The 19,260-nt window shown below is 43.9% G+C and overlaps 1 protein-coding gene across 3 annotated transcripts in view; it reads right to left on the reverse strand.

Annotated features, from left to right (window-relative positions):
- Positions 1-19,260, reverse strand: part of LOC144738619 (atrial natriuretic peptide receptor 1-like) — a 121,496-nt gene that overhangs the window by 45,832 nt on the left and 56,404 nt on the right. For 2 of the 3 annotated variants that reach the window (XM_078621625.1, XM_078621636.1), the window contains exons 9-16: positions 11,778-11,852; positions 11,080-11,157; positions 10,690-10,794; positions 7,223-7,294; positions 6,501-6,660; positions 5,840-5,926; positions 4,068-4,223; positions 3,335-3,503 (exon numbers count right to left, since the gene is read on the reverse strand). In XM_078621625.1, the coding sequence (XP_078477751.1) occupies positions 3,335-3,503; positions 4,068-4,223; positions 5,840-5,926; positions 6,501-6,660; positions 7,223-7,294; positions 10,690-10,794; positions 11,080-11,157; positions 11,778-11,852 (902 nt within the window). The remainder of the gene's footprint in view (positions 1-3,334; positions 3,504-4,067; positions 4,224-5,839; positions 5,927-6,500; positions 6,661-7,222; positions 7,295-10,689; positions 10,795-11,079; positions 11,158-11,777; positions 11,853-19,260) is intronic. The other variant, XM_078621632.1, reaches the window with a different exon arrangement.

Here is a 19,260-nt window from a genome sequence, read left to right on the forward strand (position 1 = left end):
TATGACTGTTTTAGACCATTCAAGGTGGTTGTGTGTGATTGTGGATATATGGTAAATAGGTTCCCCCTCATTGCATTGTATTTATACATCAGCCGCATGTAGTGGGTTTGTTAGAACGTTTTATTTTAAATTTTAACCGTATTTAATGTCTGTTACTGTTATGCATGCTTGGTTACCGTGGCAAGTTTCTACGATATTGAATGTTTAATATATATAGTTTTTCCTTTCCACTGTCTTGATATGTATATAGTGTTAAGAAGTGGTCTAAGTGTACATTATCATTATTATGAAGTAGTGTTCCCAATATCGTAACAGTATATTCAGTATTAGAAATGGACTGCTTTCAGCCCACATTATGCAGAGTGATAATACAGATATGACTGGTAGATGTAAATGTGAGTGATCTTTAAGTAGAGAAAAATACCATTATATTGGATAAAATAATACAAAAGCAGTACTCATATTTGGATTTTAAAAAATATATAAAATACAGTAAAGTATTAAATATTGAGTTTACTGTATGTCATTCAGGTGTATGAACATGTTGTGTATTATTTGCAAGGAAATGCCCTGTAGCAGTTAGGAGCAGCAATATATCATAAATCTGGATAAATAGATATGGAAATTTCCCAGCTAGAGATTAAGTGGCAGTTTATATGTTTTAAATTGTGTTTATATTGTTGGTAAAATACTGTACAATAACGTATAAATATTCAGTAAATTGTGCAGAAAAATATATGTAATATCAGGCACCTTCATAATAAATTTGCTAAATCAATTTTGCAAAGAAAACAAACTAAGCATAATATAAAAAAGACATGCTGAACGTAAAAAAATCAATTAAAAATAACCTCACGTAATGCTATTGGATTTTTGCAGGATTTAATCGACCCAAGAAATATTGCCAAGGAGCAAAAAGAAAGTGAGAGTGGGGGTGATAGACAGGCCAGCAGATTCCATTTTCTCCCACTACATCACACCCTGTCAGAAATCATTAATAGTGCCGCGCCAATCCTTACAGGATGTGACCCGTGCTTTGTGATACTCCTATTTTGCCTTTAAAAATACAATGAATACCAACAAATGAGCACGTATTGGTGAACTGTGCAAGCCTCGGAGCAAGGACATAATTTCTGAGTGATACAAAGCCTAGTGAATGACTCTTCCAAGAGCTTGATACTTTCCAGTCAATATAACTGCTACCCTTTCAAAATACCCCATTTGCCACCACATCTCCCTTTGCAATGTTTAATAAAGGCCATGTCAACATAACCTTGGGGAAGCAGGTTCGCCACTTGTTGCAGAGTTTCACAGCTCGACTCCAGTGGCTACCCTGGTTATTACTGCAGCTGTATTAACCATATATATGTGCCGTCTGCTTCAGAGTGGACGTTCTAAAAATCACCCATACATTTTGTGGTATGGACTAATTTCATTTACTGGTTGGGCATTGACTCAGCCCATCATTCATCTGGCATCCATAAAATGAATACAACAAATGGAGAAGTCAACAGTTGTTGTCCTATAGATCGACTCTTTCCTGTTAAAGAAATGTGGACTTTCCACCACTGGCTCAAGGTTTGAAACAGGAGATGAGCAATCAATAATATCCACCCTTAACCACTCAGGATACTAAACTTGAATGCAATTACTCATTTAAGTCTCAAACTGAACACACCAAGAAACTGCAGCAGACCATACTAGACTCAAGTACCTCACATTCCTCTGAACTTTCACACATTCCAGTGAGGTTGCATTAACCTTGTTATTTGCATATATTAATACACAAACTCTTACTAATTTCCTCCACGAGGCCATTACAGTTTGTTCATATTTCTAATGCGCCTAATATTACTACCATTGAAATATCTGTCTATTCTCCCTTTGCATTCACACTTAATTTATGTTATTACTAATACTTCAAAGGAAATCGGGTCCCTTTTATCACGCAAATTCTGAGTTTAGGGATCGTGATGTACAAATCATTAGTCTGTTTCCGGAATGGAGTAGAGCTCCCACATCTGGAGTGGTTTGTCAAAGTCAACACCAAAATACCTTCACAGAATCCAATTGGAAGCTTATTGTTGATATAGCCCCGTTTCTCATCATAAGTGATGCCTCCCTCTGCCCTTTCTACAGGTACATCTACGGCCAGTGTGCTGCTGAACTGTCCCTCAATTCTATATTAACGTTGCTTTACTTGTGAAACTCTCCTCTCTTCATCTTGTCATGTAAATAAACCAGCCACACAGAGTCCTTAGCCTCATTCTACACACCTAACACTGATAATATTTGCAACTCATCCCCCTCCCCCTCTCAACTCACTTTATTATAACTTGCACTCTATTAAGATGACTTTGTCAATCACTTGTCATGCTCAGATCTACACTGCTTATGCGGATTAGGTATATCCCTCTCTTGGCCCTCAGACCTCGACATTGGTATTTAGCTCCTGAACCCATTGCCATAAGCATAAATAGCATTAGGGTCCATGATAACTTCACACATGTTGCTGTACATTTTCAATTTAAAACAATGGACTGACCATATTTACAATTCAGGCAATCCCATTAAAACAAAAGACTTCTGATTATCTGTCCCTGAAGCTCACATTAAACCCAGATATGCAGATCATTGTTATCGAGAAAAGAAATTACCAAATCCTAAACCATTTAGTTTAATATTTTCGTCATGTGCTTTGTAAAACAGTTTTTATATTCAGTATTTATATTATTAAACATTTCTGCCAATTAGTTCCATGAATGCCATTTTGGTATCATGTTGACAAACCTCATTATTATTCTCATGATTATTACTCGTCAGTTGTACTTGGCACATCGATTCCAAAAGAATAATGTGTTGACTCATGCCCATAATTGGTCATCTTGAGCTGTTTACTTTTATTTGAGAATGATAATGTTGAGCCTCACTCACTTGCCGTGGTGAATAAGCATGCGAATTTTTTTCTCACTTGTGCTTGTGATTGCCTCTTGATTCTAATCCATTTCAATGAATTAGTAATCTATGGCCTTTAACCAGGTGTGAGGCCATTGACCTTTCTTGCTTTTGCAATGGGTACTTAGGTAATTGTAATCATGTGGTGACATTTAGACTTCTTTCTGCTGTTTACGGGTAATGTTCACTTTTGGGATGACCTACTTTTGTAAATGATGTCACAGGGCCTTTAATAACCACTTCACAGTAAATGGTGTGCTTTGATAATTCCCTAAAGGAGTTACCCAATTGCTGTGGAAATTGAATCATTGACTAGGCGTATAACGTGGCTCAGTCGTGAGTGTGCTCGTCTCCACGTTGCCCAATTGCCTGCACTCACTTGTTGAATTTATGAATGAGCATCTTGATCTGACTGAAATCCGGTCGCTCCGCTGGGTCTTCGGCCCAGCAGCGTTGCATGAGAAGCCCAAGCTCCTCAATGTGACAAGATTCATCCGTGGATGGCCGGAAGTATGGACGCTGGCCATTCTTCACTTTCTGTACAATCTCTGGAAATAGCAGCAGAATAAATTCTAGTTATGGCCCCATTCAAACAAACATCATTGTCACGAGCCAAACTCCTCCATAAAACCACCACCTGGCAGCGTTAACTTAGTCGGCGTTCTTAAGTTTAGTCATGGTCCTAGTCCAGTCGATGACAACATATTTAAATTTAGTGAAATCTTAATCTGTGGATTTCATTTAGTCATTGTCCGATATCACTCACCACTGATTTTAGCTATGGCCAGATGGTGCACTCAAGGTTCAGAGCTCACTCTGCCACCACTCCAACCCGAGCACATTTATATTGAAATATAAACGAAGATTTATCAAAATGTGTTCACTATCACTCATTGAAGCCAGGCAAAAGTGTGCTTGGTGGAGTGAAGCGCGCAGGTGTACAATCCACTGTGGATTTATTGGCATTTTGCGGATGCCTGCAAACAATTTTTCTATTCATGAGCCTCCTAACTGTGGTCCAAGGATCCCAGGTCAGGAACCAACGTTTCATAGCAATAATAACGCAGGTCTATATGCATGGCACCATCTCCATGCTCATGACAGCGGCTCACCTTTAGGGCTGAGGTCCATCCCCTCCACATAGAAGGTTCCATTTCTTAAGGCAATCTCCTGCAGGATTATGCCAAGGCTATAGACATCACCTTTCTGGGTGCCTTGTGGAGGTGGGTGCTCTAAACGCAGAAGCTCTGGTGCTGTCCAAAGCTTCTCTGTGGAACACACGACAAAAGATAAGGCCAGTATAGTCACACACAAAGGTTGAAATCATTATTTCCTTATTTTGCTTCATTTTTCGATTGGTTGCAAAATGTTTTCAGTACCTGAAATTATCAAAAACAAAATTACGTTGATTTTGTACGAAAATAGTGTTTTTGTCTTACTTCAAGATGCTGCTTATGACATCTATGCAAATGTTGCATATTGTAATGCAATTGCATTGTGAATGTGTCTCAATCCGTTAATATAATAAGCATATTATCTTTTTAATAACAAGGTAAAATAAAACCCTATTGTAATAAACTTGGTGATTCTGATCTTTCTTTGTGAAAAATAGTTGATTCAAAAGCTGACTAAACAGTGAGACCACAGAGACTGTTGACCATATCTGGAAATAATTGACCAACCTTTTTAAGCAGAGGTACTCCCATTCAGCTAATGAATTTAATTTTAAATATGGGTTAAGATCGTCTAGCAATCCTCCTTGAGATGTTTGAAAGCAAGTAAATCCCCTATTTTAAAAGGAAATTTGCATTTCCTAAAAGGGAATTTTTATTTTGTATTTTCTTTTTATATATCTGGGCTATTATTAGCCATTTTTTTCAGAAAAGTGTAAGCAATTATGTGACTGTTCGTATTTTAGTATTATACTTGAATTCTCAAGCAAACTCAGTAGATAGAGTAAAGTGTGTTTTTCCCCAACATGGTTCTCATGGCGTCAAACAATGCAACAAGCACGGATGCATGCATGGTACACACAACGTTTAAATTAGCTTGTATTTCCTCTTACATAACATATAGAAATGACCAAAAATGCTCTTGTTGGAGTGTAAATGTACGCATTATATACACATGTAAAATATGTATCTATGTTATCGTTATGCAACTTGACAGCCTAAGCAAGAGTGTGGCAGGCCACAGGCACACGTATAATGAAGCCGCATTCCTTGGAGTAAATGAACAGCTGTGGGTGACTGGACGCCTTTGCACACAACGCCATTTGGCAGAGCCGTCCTGGTTGACTCCCCTCTGCTGAAAGGGCTGGTCGTGGCTTTACGAATTCATGCACTTCACTTGACAGTGCTTTATTTCTCCAAAATATGTAGGTGGGTCATGGTGGTGGCAAGTGAGCACCAATTCAAACCGGGTGACTCAATTACATGCAACCACTTTTTGGTGCCAAAGCAAAAGAACAACAATTAATAAAAAGTGTCTCTTAGACAGAGTTGGTAATATAGCACATGCACCTGTGCACATGTACAGCACACTGACACACACACACACCGAAACATTTCCACTCTACACCACTGGGATACCGTATCTTGCACAAGCTCCGTAATAAAAATGCCAGAAGATCAAGGCGATGTCAAATGGCGGCACGTGAAAGGCGCTCCGCTCATTACACCAAGAGATACGGCAGTCGCGATTGTGACAGCACCAACACAGCTATGTACAATTGCAGCCCAATGATGGAAGCCCATTGTTTTATTCTATTTTTTTGTCTGGTCGCAGCTTGATAAACCACGTAAAAACGTAAATGTAATTAATAAAAATAAACGTGGGCGTAAAAAAAAATTATGAAAATAAACAAATGTTAAAATCGACTCACCTGACCCATCAGTTTCCACGATCACGGTTTCAGTTTGCTCATGGTGCTGCTCCGTGATCGCCCAGTACAGTACAGCACGTGACAGCGCTGTTTTTAGCGCAGAAACAAGAAAATATCTCAAAAATATATTTTTAAAATTAGCAACCATGGCAGCTGCTATGCATGTCACTAATTTTTTTAAAAGCCATCAAGGTTTTATAACAAATTTTTGCGCTAAAAACAGCCTTGAAGTGATGTCACAGATTATTGATATGCGTGAGCACATGGTTGTGCATTATTACGATTTGCATTGCGTTACTGCAAAACACATGCAAATCAGCACGTTACTTGTACTGGATATGATTTCTACATTGGGAGCAATGTTTACGTGACTTATCAAGCGCTTCAAAGTAAAAAAGCTAAATGGTCTGACATTTTGGACAGCGGCATTTTCATTTATAAAATGGAAAATACGGAAAATGAAATAAAAGGGTAAGCAAATCATAAAATAATAAAAATCCAATCATCATGGCGTTGGTAATAGAATAACTTTATGGCCTAATAAGGTAGGCAAATTTGAAGCCGCAAAAGTCCACCATTGGACATTATTTGTTTTTATTTCTCGAGTATTTTCCTTGTGCTGCAGAAAAAGCAGGCACGATTGGGACATGGAAGAACATACTTGCATAAAGGGAGTGCATATCCTCGCATTCACTGCATGAACGGAAGCTGGCCAGCCCGTAATCCGTGATTTTGAGGACAAATCGGCTGTCCACCACACAGTTGGAGGATTTGAGGCTTCCGTGTGATCCAATAACACTGTTGTGCAGGAACAGCATTCCCTGTCGTGACAGTGGAGGAATAGCGCATTAAAAAAAAATCTGATTGCATTGGTGTACCTGTGCTGGAGGCTTGTGAGGAGGCTAAATGTATTCTCTTATTTGCTATTTAAATCACCCCACTATTTGTGTCCTCTCTTCAAGTGTGTCCGTTGGCATAGCATGTTTTTTTTTAAAGCAATTGCTGGGTTGATTGGGCAAGCATTGCCAGGAAGTGCTTGATTCAATTTGGTTTGGTCACAAGGGAAATAGAAGAAGTGCAAAGCTATCACCATGCTTCAGTGCCTTTATCCCCTTAGATTCTGAAAATTGCAGACCTCATTTGTGGGTTGAATCAACTTGGAGAGAGAGAATGCACATAATATACAAACCAATGTTCATTTAAAAAAATGAAGATGCATTACATTTAGCGAAACACCTCAATTGGGAAGAAAATCGTTTGGGACCACGTAAGTAAATCTAAATACAAACAAATAACACGTTAAGCAAATAAAAGATAACAATAGCAGTTAAGGTTTGTATTAAGGTTCATGCTATGAAGCATGGAACGTAGTATTGATCTTACCTTCACTATGTCATTGATTAAGGAATATCGGAACACCCAATCCAGCGTAATGCTTTCGTTTTCTAAAATGTCCTGTTAAAAGAAATATCCGGGCATGTCACACCTTTCATTACACACACATGTAATGATTAAATACATACTTAAATAACCTAAACTGCTACAAAACAATAGAAAAATTAGATGTGAGCCACACACTGCTTCATTGGGAAATATTCTGAGGCATATGATATCAAGATTTTATTAAGAACGCCTCTTAAAATGAGGAGAAAATGGTTTCGAATACCTAAAAATTTCACGTATTCACTATTAGATACATAGTAAACGAAGGCACTTAAAATCAACACCGCTAATGTGTTGTAATTTGTGACTGTTGATATTAAAAGCTACACAGACTTCCTTCCAATGCTTTAATTAGGCTAGGGACTGCAGAGGTTATTATCTCCAGTAATACAATTAATTGAACAGTCATTAATTAAACCTCACATTTGTCCTTCTTGGCCGTTTAGAAATTTTTAAATTAATAAAGAAAGAAACGAATACCATAAACATCGAATTTGCATTTATATTGATTTCTCAATCAAGTATGCGTAGTTTGTTATAAACACGGACAAAATGATTTTACCAGGTAAGGCCCACTGAGCTGTATAGCTCTTGTTCAGAAGTGACCTGGCCAAAGATGATAGCTCAACAAAGTGGCTTATCAAGTTCAAATTTAAAGCAGCCAAATACACTAAACGCATGTTTCTAAATTCGGGGTGGGGGGGGAACCGAAAGACCTGGAGAAAAATCCACGCGACCACAGGGAGAGTATGCAAACTCCAAATATACAGGCGTCAGGGTTGGAATGGAATCCACGACCTCCAGTATACCTGGCAAGGGATTTAACACCTCGCCACCATGGCACCCTGAATAATAGGGTACAATTAAAAGATAGTATGACCGTTTAACTTTCCCTGAACATACGCACAATAATCCCACATTTCCAAGACCATTTAACACAGGTGCCAAACCAGGCCGAGATCTGTCCTCATTAATTTATTGGACTCATACCCTCCCATCCCATGCCGTCCCCACTACTTGCTCCTCCACACCCCTGCCCCTTCCCACATCATCCACCTGTGACTTTGTGTCCAACCCTAGGCGGATGCACCTACACTGGGCAAGTATTTAAGCAAGATCGATTGATGGCGGTGATGGTCATTAAAAATGTATATACGGTATAAACACTATCTACACATATAATAAGACAAAAAAGACAAGATTCAAACATGCACTGAATCCGTTTGATCCTGGTTACTGTCTACCTGGACAAGGACATGCTATCAACGTTGGCCTTAAAGGGTTTCACGTGATGGTAGCTTAGGCTGTAAGTTATATTTAGTAGGTAAAGGTATTACTTTGAAATATGTGTAAAAGTGGTAATCATTTTGATTAAACAAACGTGCATTCAGAGTTTGAATGAACACTTAATGGAAGAGTTCTCCCAGGCCGTGGCTTGGGTCTGCTTATCAAAACCCGGGTACATTTGTAGTGACATCGGGGATGTCACTGTATGGTGCCGACCTGAGAGGGCAATGGCACGCGATGCCCTGTCATCACATACACCCCGTGGGCGGGTGTAGTACCAGCCCTAGCGGGGCTTGGTGTGCGCTGGGATCGCGTGAGCACCACACATAGCGTGTGGTGCGGGCCCCCACAAGGGGGAGTGGGAGAGTGTCAGCCCAGGGGCAGGGTGGCCCTGGGCCATGGCACTCTGGTTGACCCTGCAGACACGTGATCTGGAGTGTCCACAGAGAGGCCCCCAGGTTGGGGGGACTAGGGGGGATCACGTGTCCGGGGAGAGCTCTCGAGAGGGAGCTAGAAGGCTCCAGAAGGGGGCGGGGCCAAGGACGGAGCGGCCCCCGACCCGTGGGGGGATATAAGGCGGGTCCCGGAAAAGGACTGGGTTCGCTGCATTCTCCAAGCTGGAAGCTCTACGTCTCAAGCTGGAAGCTCTACGTCCTACGAGGCAACCACGTGGTCGGAGACCCGAGTGAGGGTCCGACCCTTCGTAGCTGTAACTCCTCTGTATAGTGTAGTTAGCTGGATGGTCACCACCCTAGGCTGTATCTGGTAAAGGGGCAGTTACCCCTTTGTGTTACGGTGTTACATATAAAAGTGTTGCCTCTAAAAGGAACGTCTGCGACTCAGTTGGATGCACTACACATTTATAAATGCATGGGTACAGGCGAGATGTTAACTACCTCGCCCGGTATATAGGAGGTCGTGGGTTTGATCCCATGGATTTTTCTCCGGGTTCTCAGGTTTATTTCCTTCCACATTGAGAGACATGCGTTTAGAGTATTTGGCTACTGTAAATGTCCACCTAATAAGCTACTTCGTTGAGCAATCATTTGTGGCCAAGTCGCTTCTGAAAAAGAGCTATATAGCTCAGTAAGCCTTACCTCGCAAAACAATTGTTTAGTTTAAACTCGGATTCATGACTATCCCAGCTTAGGTCTCAAGCTGGAAGCTCTACGTCTCTGGTCCTCTCCTCCAACAATTCGAACTGTCTTTCCCCTTCACTGTCTGTGCTATGAATTATCTCTCCATGTTTAAATATAACAACTGCTTCTTTGGAATCCTCCTATAGAACCATCAGTAATGTGTACCTCTTGGTCACCACCACTCATTCTGTACAGTGTCTTGAGATAAATATTGTATTCCACACTGAGAGACCTAAATGGGATTGATGTAGCGCATGCTTGGTGTATGTACTTAATTTCTCACAGCATGAAATGTATTTGCAAATATAGTATATAATAATGTATGATATTCTTGAGACAACATATGTCATTAAACAGTGAACTTTAAAAAAGCTGCTTGGCAATGGCAGAACATTACAGAAACAGTCAATAGCTATACCATTTTAGAGACTGCTAACGGGTATATTCTAAAAGTGTACAAGGTAATGGTGCAGCCTTGCAGTTGCTTGCTCATGCCAGTGCTGGTGGAACAGCCTCCACTCGTGTGCTGACCATAGCGACATGGCAGCATCCCCACACTAACGGCAGTGCATAAACTTGTACACAAGCAGAGAATGCTATGTTTTACATGTGTTCATGAGAGGTGCCACAATTTCAGCTTCACGCATCTGGTATTGCTTACAGTTTTGGTAATTGGATTTTTATTTTACTACATCGCCATTAATTAAATGTGCACTAGTCCACTCCTAAAATCTAAAGTAATTTAATTGTACAGTGTTCCTTCACTCAAGGCGCCTGACAGATTAAAAGACGGTGATAGAATATAATGATTCAGATGGGAGGGGCGTGAAAGGAGTGAGTAATGAGTGACTGCGATAGAGGGTACTTCGGGATCACGAAATAGTAGGGGAGGGACGGGAAGGAGTGGAGGGGTGAGAGGAGGTAATGGGCAATAGAGAATAAGTAACACATATGCAGCTGTGCATTTCAGCTTGGACTTACCTGTAGGCTGCCCCGTGGACAATATTCAGTGACAATACAGATGTTTGGGGGATCGATGCATGCTCCCACAAACCTTGTCAAATGCTCATTCAGAACATCTCTCATCTGTCAATAAATAGCACAAGCCAGGCAAAGAATGAGCAGTGCCATACTTGCTTTGTCAGTCTCCAAAAATTCAATATTTTGTCTGATCTCACGTATGCTGCAGCAATGTGACAACAGATTCACAAAAGCATGCCAACACATACAATTACAACACACATTAAAAAAAGCACATTCACAAGCCAATTGTATTAAGTCACAAAGCTTCATAGTTTACATTTATACGTGCATGATTATCTATAATCCGAGATGTATGATGCATTCAACACAAGACACGTTTATACTTACATGTTTAAGCTCAAACAACACCTCTCTGGTCAGCTCAATCTTCTTTTTGTTGATTGGCTTTATGGCAACCAGATTTCCCTGTCAAACGATATCAGTATTGCACTTTAATGCCATATTGCATTTTTGTAGATAAGAGCGCATTGTAAGCCGCGTGTATTAATAAATATTTGATGAAACTGCTACTTTTACAAAATGAAACTATTCATTTCCCTCAAGCCATAGTATGACCGAAAGCAATAATCTATCACCATGTGTGTGGCAACTGATACGAGAATGGCAATTATGTAACTCTCTGAAGCTTGTTAAGTCTGGATAAATGAGGAATTTTGGAAAATACTGCGTGTTTTGCTGAAATACTGAAGTTTTGAATACATCAGGAATATAGTATACATTTTTCAAATTAAAAGTTAATGTAGACCTATAAGCAGTTTGTGTAGATATGAACTCATTCCAATAATAATAATAATAAAAACAATTGATCCCATTAAATTCGTTGATCATTTTCGCTTGTGCTTGTTGTAAGGGTGATCATTTATGTTACATAGGAAAACCACTAAATAACCACATTTTATTTGTATTTTTTCTATTTTAGTCTGGGACATCCCTATGCAGTCTAAGCTTGTAAGCCCATGGACCATAATGTCAATCGTACAAGTTTGACAAATAACTGTAAGCCAGTATGTTGGTGAAAAACATACCCTGTAGTACCCCGTCTTCGCAAACATTTGGTTCCTTCCCTGTGTGGTGAGTAGTGATCCACAGCTGGAGCCCCTCTGGACGCAGACACATGCATCAAAAAAATGATCACAGCTGCAGATGGTCATATACTCATGGGATGCCTGTTATTGTCAAATAATTGTCCTGTGATGATCTCAGAAGCACACAGGTGTTCAACATTTATTTCCATATTATTTCCCACAAATAACTTAACACTGTTCAAATGACAGTCAAATGAACATTTCTGAAACCAATCCACGCATTGCGTACACATTTTGGTATGTGTCCACCACACAATTATGTCACGTAATTCGTTTCTCATGGAAAATGGATACATACATGATATCAATTCCTTCGTGTTATCCATTTAGAATTGTGTGAGGTATGTACATCACGCCTAATGATCTCCTTGTGTTTACTGAAATTCACGTGAGAATTACAGAAAAAAACTTTTATTGCAATGATTCGCGTTTTTCTTCCCTACTTACAAATACAAAAATGTATGATTGCCTTTAAAATAATTACCAAATGCAAGTTGCTTTTAATAAGTGGTATTTAAAATATATCCGTACACAGTCACAACCATTAAACAAATAATGAAATGAAAGGATTGCATAGCTTAACTTATACTGGTTCATAGGTTGGTTTGAGATCGAGTCTGGTGATTGGACAAGTCGTACATTGAATCAGATGTGATCATGATAAAGCTTCATGATGCTATTTGTAATTACTGGCGAATCGTCGTACTCAGTTTGTAAATGTTGTGGCTTGGCTCTCCAACACACCGTTGTGCTGTACTATTGACGAATTGGCATGTTATTTTTACGTGACAACCCTTACTAGTTGGCTGTGTCGGGTGGTGGCGGGTTTTAACGACACATTTGTATATTTACGCGATTTAAACTAGAAAAAAACCTCCATTATGGATGATATTGGTCGCGAAAGCTTACGTGTTAAATTTACTGTTAGGGATGACTAATAATTATAATGAATGTGTAGAATTAAAAATATAAAGTATATCAATAGATGGCGCCATACTTGGTATGTCGAGAGTAAATAACTAATTAATATGGTAAAGCGTTGCTCGTAGCTTTCTGGTGGGTCGCGGTGCCCGTTGAGAGCCACCAAAATGGATCACAGTGCTTGGTGCATTGGCAAGCACTTACCTAAACGGTCCACAACAAGTCATATTATCTGTGGTTTCACAGATAAGTGGAGTTGCCTGGAAGATTCATACTATTATCTGCATTTATATGTGGGTAAGAGGTGCATCCAGAAGTGGATGGTGCTTGCATTGAATTAGTCCTATTATCTGTATTTATCTGCGAGTGGCCATGCAGATAGGCAGAGTTATTTTTGCGGTTAAATATTGGTAATGGGATTCTCCTAATAGCAACCCCTGCATCAAGGTGGATAACAGGCGTTTCAAATAAATAACACATTTGAAACCCAATTGTGCACATTTATTCAAGTAACCACATAACCAATTATACTGTATTTATGATAATATAATTTTTATAAAATGTACTTTATAAAACATTCTAATATTCTAACCAGGATAAGCTTGATATGTTAATATTGGAGTTCCCAAGTGACAGTCCTAAGCTGTGAGATATTGCTCATCGGGGAGTTTGAGTTTTTTATTCAAATTTAAGAAGAAAAACAATGTTTTACTTTCAGTAGTTTACAATTCTCATCATCATCTATTATTTATCCACTGCTGGGTGAAGGCCTTCCCGTGCTATTGCCCTCCCTCATGATCCATGCTGCCATCTCATTCCTGTACATGTGTAATGACAGAGTGACACCTGTCGGCCTGGATGAGTAATTGTGGTTATGGGTGCATTACGTAATGCCTTATTATAAGGGGGTAAAGGTGAAAGGTGGAGTCAGTCGAGAAGCTCCGGGAACTGGCTCGAGGGTTCTGGAAGAAGGCACGGCAAGAGGTGGAGCTTGGCCGCTCCGGGGCAGATATAAGGAGGAACGAACCAGAGGTTCGGGGTTGTTTGGAGTCTGGCTGCATCGCTGCCCGTTGTCATTTCTTCGTTCTCCGACCACGTGGCTGATCTGCTGCAAGACCCTCTCCGCCGTTGTCGCTACGCTAGTCGGACAACTGCGTAGTTGTATGCCGGTGATGGGGCTGTGAGTGTTAGGATCGCCTATGTGTTGCTGCCTTACATAATGTATCGCCCAGTGTGATCTTAATAAATAAGAAGCCTTCTACTCGACGTGTCTTGGAAGTCGCTCACTACATGGGAAGCAGTAGAAATTATTATTATTTTTCTCATTGGAGAGGAGAAAAAAATAAAAATAAAATATGTCGAAGTACCAAAAGAAGCGGAACCCGCCTGGGCGTCTTCCGACAATGACGAGAAAGAGACGCAAGGACCTCCTAACAGTCCTGGGAACCACGGTCCTGGTTACCGAAGCCGCGGCGGGAGAGTTTGGCAGCGCTAGAGACGGACCGGCGACAGCTTCTCCGCAGCAGCAGCCCGAAGATGGATGGCGCGTGGTGTCGGAGCAGCTGGAGCTCCTGAGGGCGACGGTCTTGCAGTTGGTGGGGCTCATGACGGCGACCACAATGGCTGGGCTGACTGCACGGACCTCGCCTGGGAGAGAAGACCGACTGCCGGAGGAGGACGCACTGGCGGGAATGTCCGCGGGCGGAGTGGCCGCCATTACACGCGGCGCAGAGACCACACGGCCGGAGGCCGCCATTACGTGCAACGTGGGGAAAGCACGGTCGGGGGCCGCCATTTTAGGACATGGGCGTGAAGTGACGCCTGCTGCTGTCGACGCTGGAAGAGGGATGGAACGAACCCGCCGACTGCCTCCTGTCAGAGAATTCATCGTAGCAGGGGGTGACTGGAGTGCCTTCACCTGGCGCTTCGAGGCGGCTTACTGGTCGGTGAACTGGACCGAGGAGGAGGCACTGAGAGCTCTGCTGACAATGTTAGACGACGATACCTGCCGGGAAGAAGACGACACTCCACGGGGCATATGCCGAGATGGCCGAAGTATACGAGCCACCTTCCAACAGCAGCGGAGGCGAGGGGAGGCCGAGTCGCCCCTCGCCTAACGCATTGCGCCGTTGACGCTGGGAGAGGTGGCGTATCCCGCGGTGGACCCGAAGGCTCTCGACTCCCTGGTAATGGAGAGGATGTTGGGACTGGCACGTCAAATGGGGGTCGTCTTGCCAGTAATTGACGAAGACAAACAGACATCCAGATGGGTGTCTGCAGGCCCACGAGAACTTGCATCGGTGAGCCCAGATGATGGCGTGGATGAGAGAACCCAACCACGATGGCGAGCCGGTTGGGTGGTCGCCACGGAACATCGCAGTTCAGCCGGCCGTGGACCTGCCGGCGGATGGTGACGTCGCAAAAGCGGTCCTAACGTGGAGTCGCAGATGGAGAGGTTCCACGGCGGCCAAGGGACTGGAGGCCACGCTAGGAGGAGGATCGCCTGCTACGGAGGGCTTCACTTACCTGCTTCCACTACAGCTAGCCAGAGCACTACGCGCGCGGATGCCAGGACCTGCATCGAGCCCTGACGACATCTCCGGTGCCCCCGGCTCCATCAACGACTGCTCCCCAACAGGCGAGTCACGACACATCAGACACCCGGCCCATGTTCCAAACTCAGCCATCTAGGCTTTCGAAAGTCATCTCCACCCCGCATCGCACTCATGTTGCCGCCGGGCGGCAGGGTTTAGTTACACAGGGGTGGCCTAGCTCGGGGACACAATAGAGGAAGTTAGCGCGTCGGGTAATCGCGGCCGCTGCGAGGGCCTTGGTGGTGTCTTGCTCTATCCAAGTGATTGAGGTGCGTGTATTGGTTGATACAGGTGCGTCCACTACCATTATATCGGACGCGCTTTTTGACCTGTTACCGATCAGGGATCGGCTTGTCAGACCGGTAGTGAATGCGTGCGTCGTGAAGAATGGTGGCAGTATGGGGATTATAGGGCAAGTAGAGGCCTGCGTCAAGATTGGTGAGCTCGCAGTCGTCGGGCCGGTACTGATCTCGAGGACGCTGGCGGTGCCCTGCCTTTTAGGCACGGATTTTTTTAGTAAAATACCCCTTAAGATCCTCATCGATCAGGGCTGTGTGGATATGCCGTCGGACCACAAAATATTTTTTTTGCGGTCCCCACATAAAAGTACGGTGGCTAGTATGACAGTCCAGGCTCTTGCCAAGGACTCAGTGCAAATCCCACCAGGATCGCAGATGTTGGTGCCGCTGCGCTAGCGCAAGCAGTTACAGGTAGCGAATCCTGAATCGGGTGTCTTGTTGACTCCGTCTAATGTGGTGACTCGGAGATTGGCGTTGGTTGGCACAATGACAGTCGTCCACCCCAACCAGGAGCTCAATGCGGGCCCGGAGACGACTGTGGTTCAGGCTGGGACGCTATTGGCTCACGCGACGGCCGCGTTTCATGAGGGTGATGGTGCCATGTGTGACAAGATTGTTGGCGCGGTGGATAAAAATGTCGCATTCAATGATACTTGGGCGGAGGTGGTATGTAAAGAGAACCTGATATTGTCTCCGGCACAGCAGGGGGAATTATGATCGCTGCTGCGCAAGTTTTTGGATGTGTTTAGTAAAAGCAAATTTGATATTGGTCGTACCTCCCTTTTACAACACCACATTGATACAGGGGAGGCCAGCCCCATCCGTCAGAACTTGTATCGGCCAAGTCCGCTGGAGAAGGACCATGTGCAGAAAGCGGTAGATGAGATGTTAGCTGCCAACATTATTTCTCCTTTTACCAGCCCTTGGAGATCGCCTGTGGTGCTTGTTAAGAAACATGATGGCAGTCTTAGATTTTGCGTGGACTTTCAGAAATTTAACAAGATCTCGGTGGCTAAGGCGTACCCACTCCCTCGCATGGATGATTCCCTGGACGCATTGTTCGGTGCGCATTTTTTTTCCGCACTCGACTTGTTGGGTTTTGGCAACTTTCCCTTGACGAGTCATAGAAACCTAAGACCGAGTTCCATATGCCTCAGGGACTTATCCAAATTAACTGCCTTCCGATGAGATTGCACTCGGCCCCGGCCACATTTCAACGGTTGATGGAACTCGTTTTGGTTGGACTGCAGTGGGACTCCTGCCTCATTTATTTAGGTTACATTATTGTCTTTAGCCGCACCTTCGAAGAACAGCTAAATTGAAATTGAAACACGCTAAATGTCATTTGCTGCAAAACTCCATGCGATAGCAGGGTAGCCACGGACCCTGAAAAAACAGCGTGCGTACGGGACTGGACAACCCCGAGGTCGCAGAATTTTGCCGCAGTTTGCTACGGTGGCTAAGCCACTACATGCTAAGAACCAGAGGTTCAAGTGGGGGGCGGAGGAAGAGGCTGCATTCATAGCCCTTCGGGAACGCTTGGCTGACACGCCCTGACTCGATTACCCAGATTTCTCCCTGCCTTTTGTACTTGACACAGACATTAGTGATACAGGTATAGGAGCCATCCTTTCACAGGTTAAGAATGGTGTGGAGAGAGTGGTCACGTACGGTAGTCGCATCTTGTCTACGGTAGAACAGCGTTATTGAGTCACCCGTAGGGAACTGTTGGACATGGTAAACTTTATACAATAGTATAAGCCTTATCTTTACGGCAGGGAATTTGTGGGTCGCACAGATCATGCGGCACTTCAGTACTCCCTCAGAGTAGACCAGCCCTCCAGGCAGCTCTCGCGTTGGCTAGAGATTCACCAGGAGTATTCGTTCCGAGTGATGTACCGTAAATGGATACGACATTGTAATGCCGACGCATTATCCCGCTTTCCCCAAGACTCTGGTTGTGCGTATGTGCTGGGCGCGGGTGATTGTAAACCTCCGGCGGCAGGGCCCACGGCCGTCATGGCAGCGCTGAAAGAAGTAGAGCCCCCGAGGAGATCACGCCGGAGGATAGTGTTTTTCACCTTACGCGTGCCGAGTGGGGAAGATTGCAAATGGAAGACGTGTCCCTTATGACCTTGCGGTGTCAAGCGGAGGCGAGACATAAAGTGTCTGCTCACTTGGACAGGCCGTGTCCGGTCCTAAGGGATGGTCTTTTGATGTTAGACAAGGATGGATTGCACCGCCACCGCATTGTGGTCCCTGCTGCCCTCTGAGGCAATTTGACCCAGGTAGTGCACGAGGATAAGCTGTTACATCTCGGTGAGCGAAAAACGCTGCTAACGTTACAACGTGATTATTATTGGCGGGGGATGTCGAGGGACGTGCACCACTTCATTCAAGCTTGCACAGAATGTGCACGTAGAAAACCGCCGCTGAGGAAGTCCCAGCCTCTGCTCAAGTCTATCTCGGTTTCGCGCATCAATGAGTTGGTCGCACTCAACATCCTCGGGCCCTTTCCTGTCACGCAGAGGCAGAAGAAGTTTCTCTTGGTAGGTGTTGAGTATTTTTCACGATGGCCCATGGCCTGGCCACTGCCCGACCAGTCAGCAACCTTTATTGCAGAAGCGTTTTTTCATGGATTCGTGTTGGATAAAGGTGCCCCCGAGCAGCTTATTACGGATCAGGGGAAGAATTTCTCCTCTAAGCTGTTACTGGAAGTTTGTGATGCGCTGGGCACTAAGGAGATTCGAACGTCCCCGTACCATCCCCAGACGGATGGGATGGTAGAACGACTGCATAGGACCCTGACATCTATGCTCAGTCAGGTAGTCAGCTCGGCCCAAACTGATTGGGACCTGCATGTTCCAGGGGTGATGGCCGCGTACAGGATGGTTCCCCACGCTTCCACTGGATTTTCGCCTTTTTTTATCATGTACGGGAGGGAGAGTGAACCTCCTATGGAGGTTCAATTGGGTTTGTCTGAAAAAAGGGCTAAATCTAATTTGCCTGCGCCCTTGTAAATTACTCAAGAACGTGTTTTGGCAGCTCGGGAAGCAGCGAAATTAAACACTGCCAAAGCACAGGCGGCTAACGAACGGAATACGGGACAAAAGGACCATGTGTTGCAGTGGGCTGTGGGGGATGGGGCATGGTTACATTGCCCGCAAGTGCCATTGGGAACGTCCCCTAAACTGTATCGGCCAAGGCAGGATCCCGTGGAAGTTGTGGAAGTCAAGCGGGCGCAGTGCGTGCGTATGAGTGGGCCGTTGATTTGTTCATCCGTCGCGGTTGAAGCCTTATATTCCTCCTCGGACTGACACCTCATCTCCAAATTGTGTATGGCCGGTGTCTGTTGTGTCCAACAAGCCGGGGGAGATGCCTATAGAGAGTGTGCACCAGGAGGATTGCATTGTGCCGCCGACAGCTTCCGAACCCCTGACCGACGGGGAGTCGCTGACCGCGACGGAGGCCGCGACACCTGCGAAGCTGGGAGTGAAACCACCTTCTTTGAGTTTCCTGGTGGAGCCCACATCTTGTCAAGGATGCGAAGATTGTGCCCATGGACGGACCGGCGTCGAGAACTCGGTCCAAATGTTTTAAATTTCGATA

This window comes from Lampetra planeri, chromosome 3 (assembly GCF_965212315.1).
Source record: "Lampetra planeri chromosome 3, kcLamPlan1.2.h2, whole genome shotgun sequence".
In the NCBI taxonomy this organism is placed as follows: domain Eukaryota; kingdom Metazoa; phylum Chordata; class Hyperoartia; order Petromyzontiformes; family Petromyzontidae; genus Lampetra; species Lampetra planeri.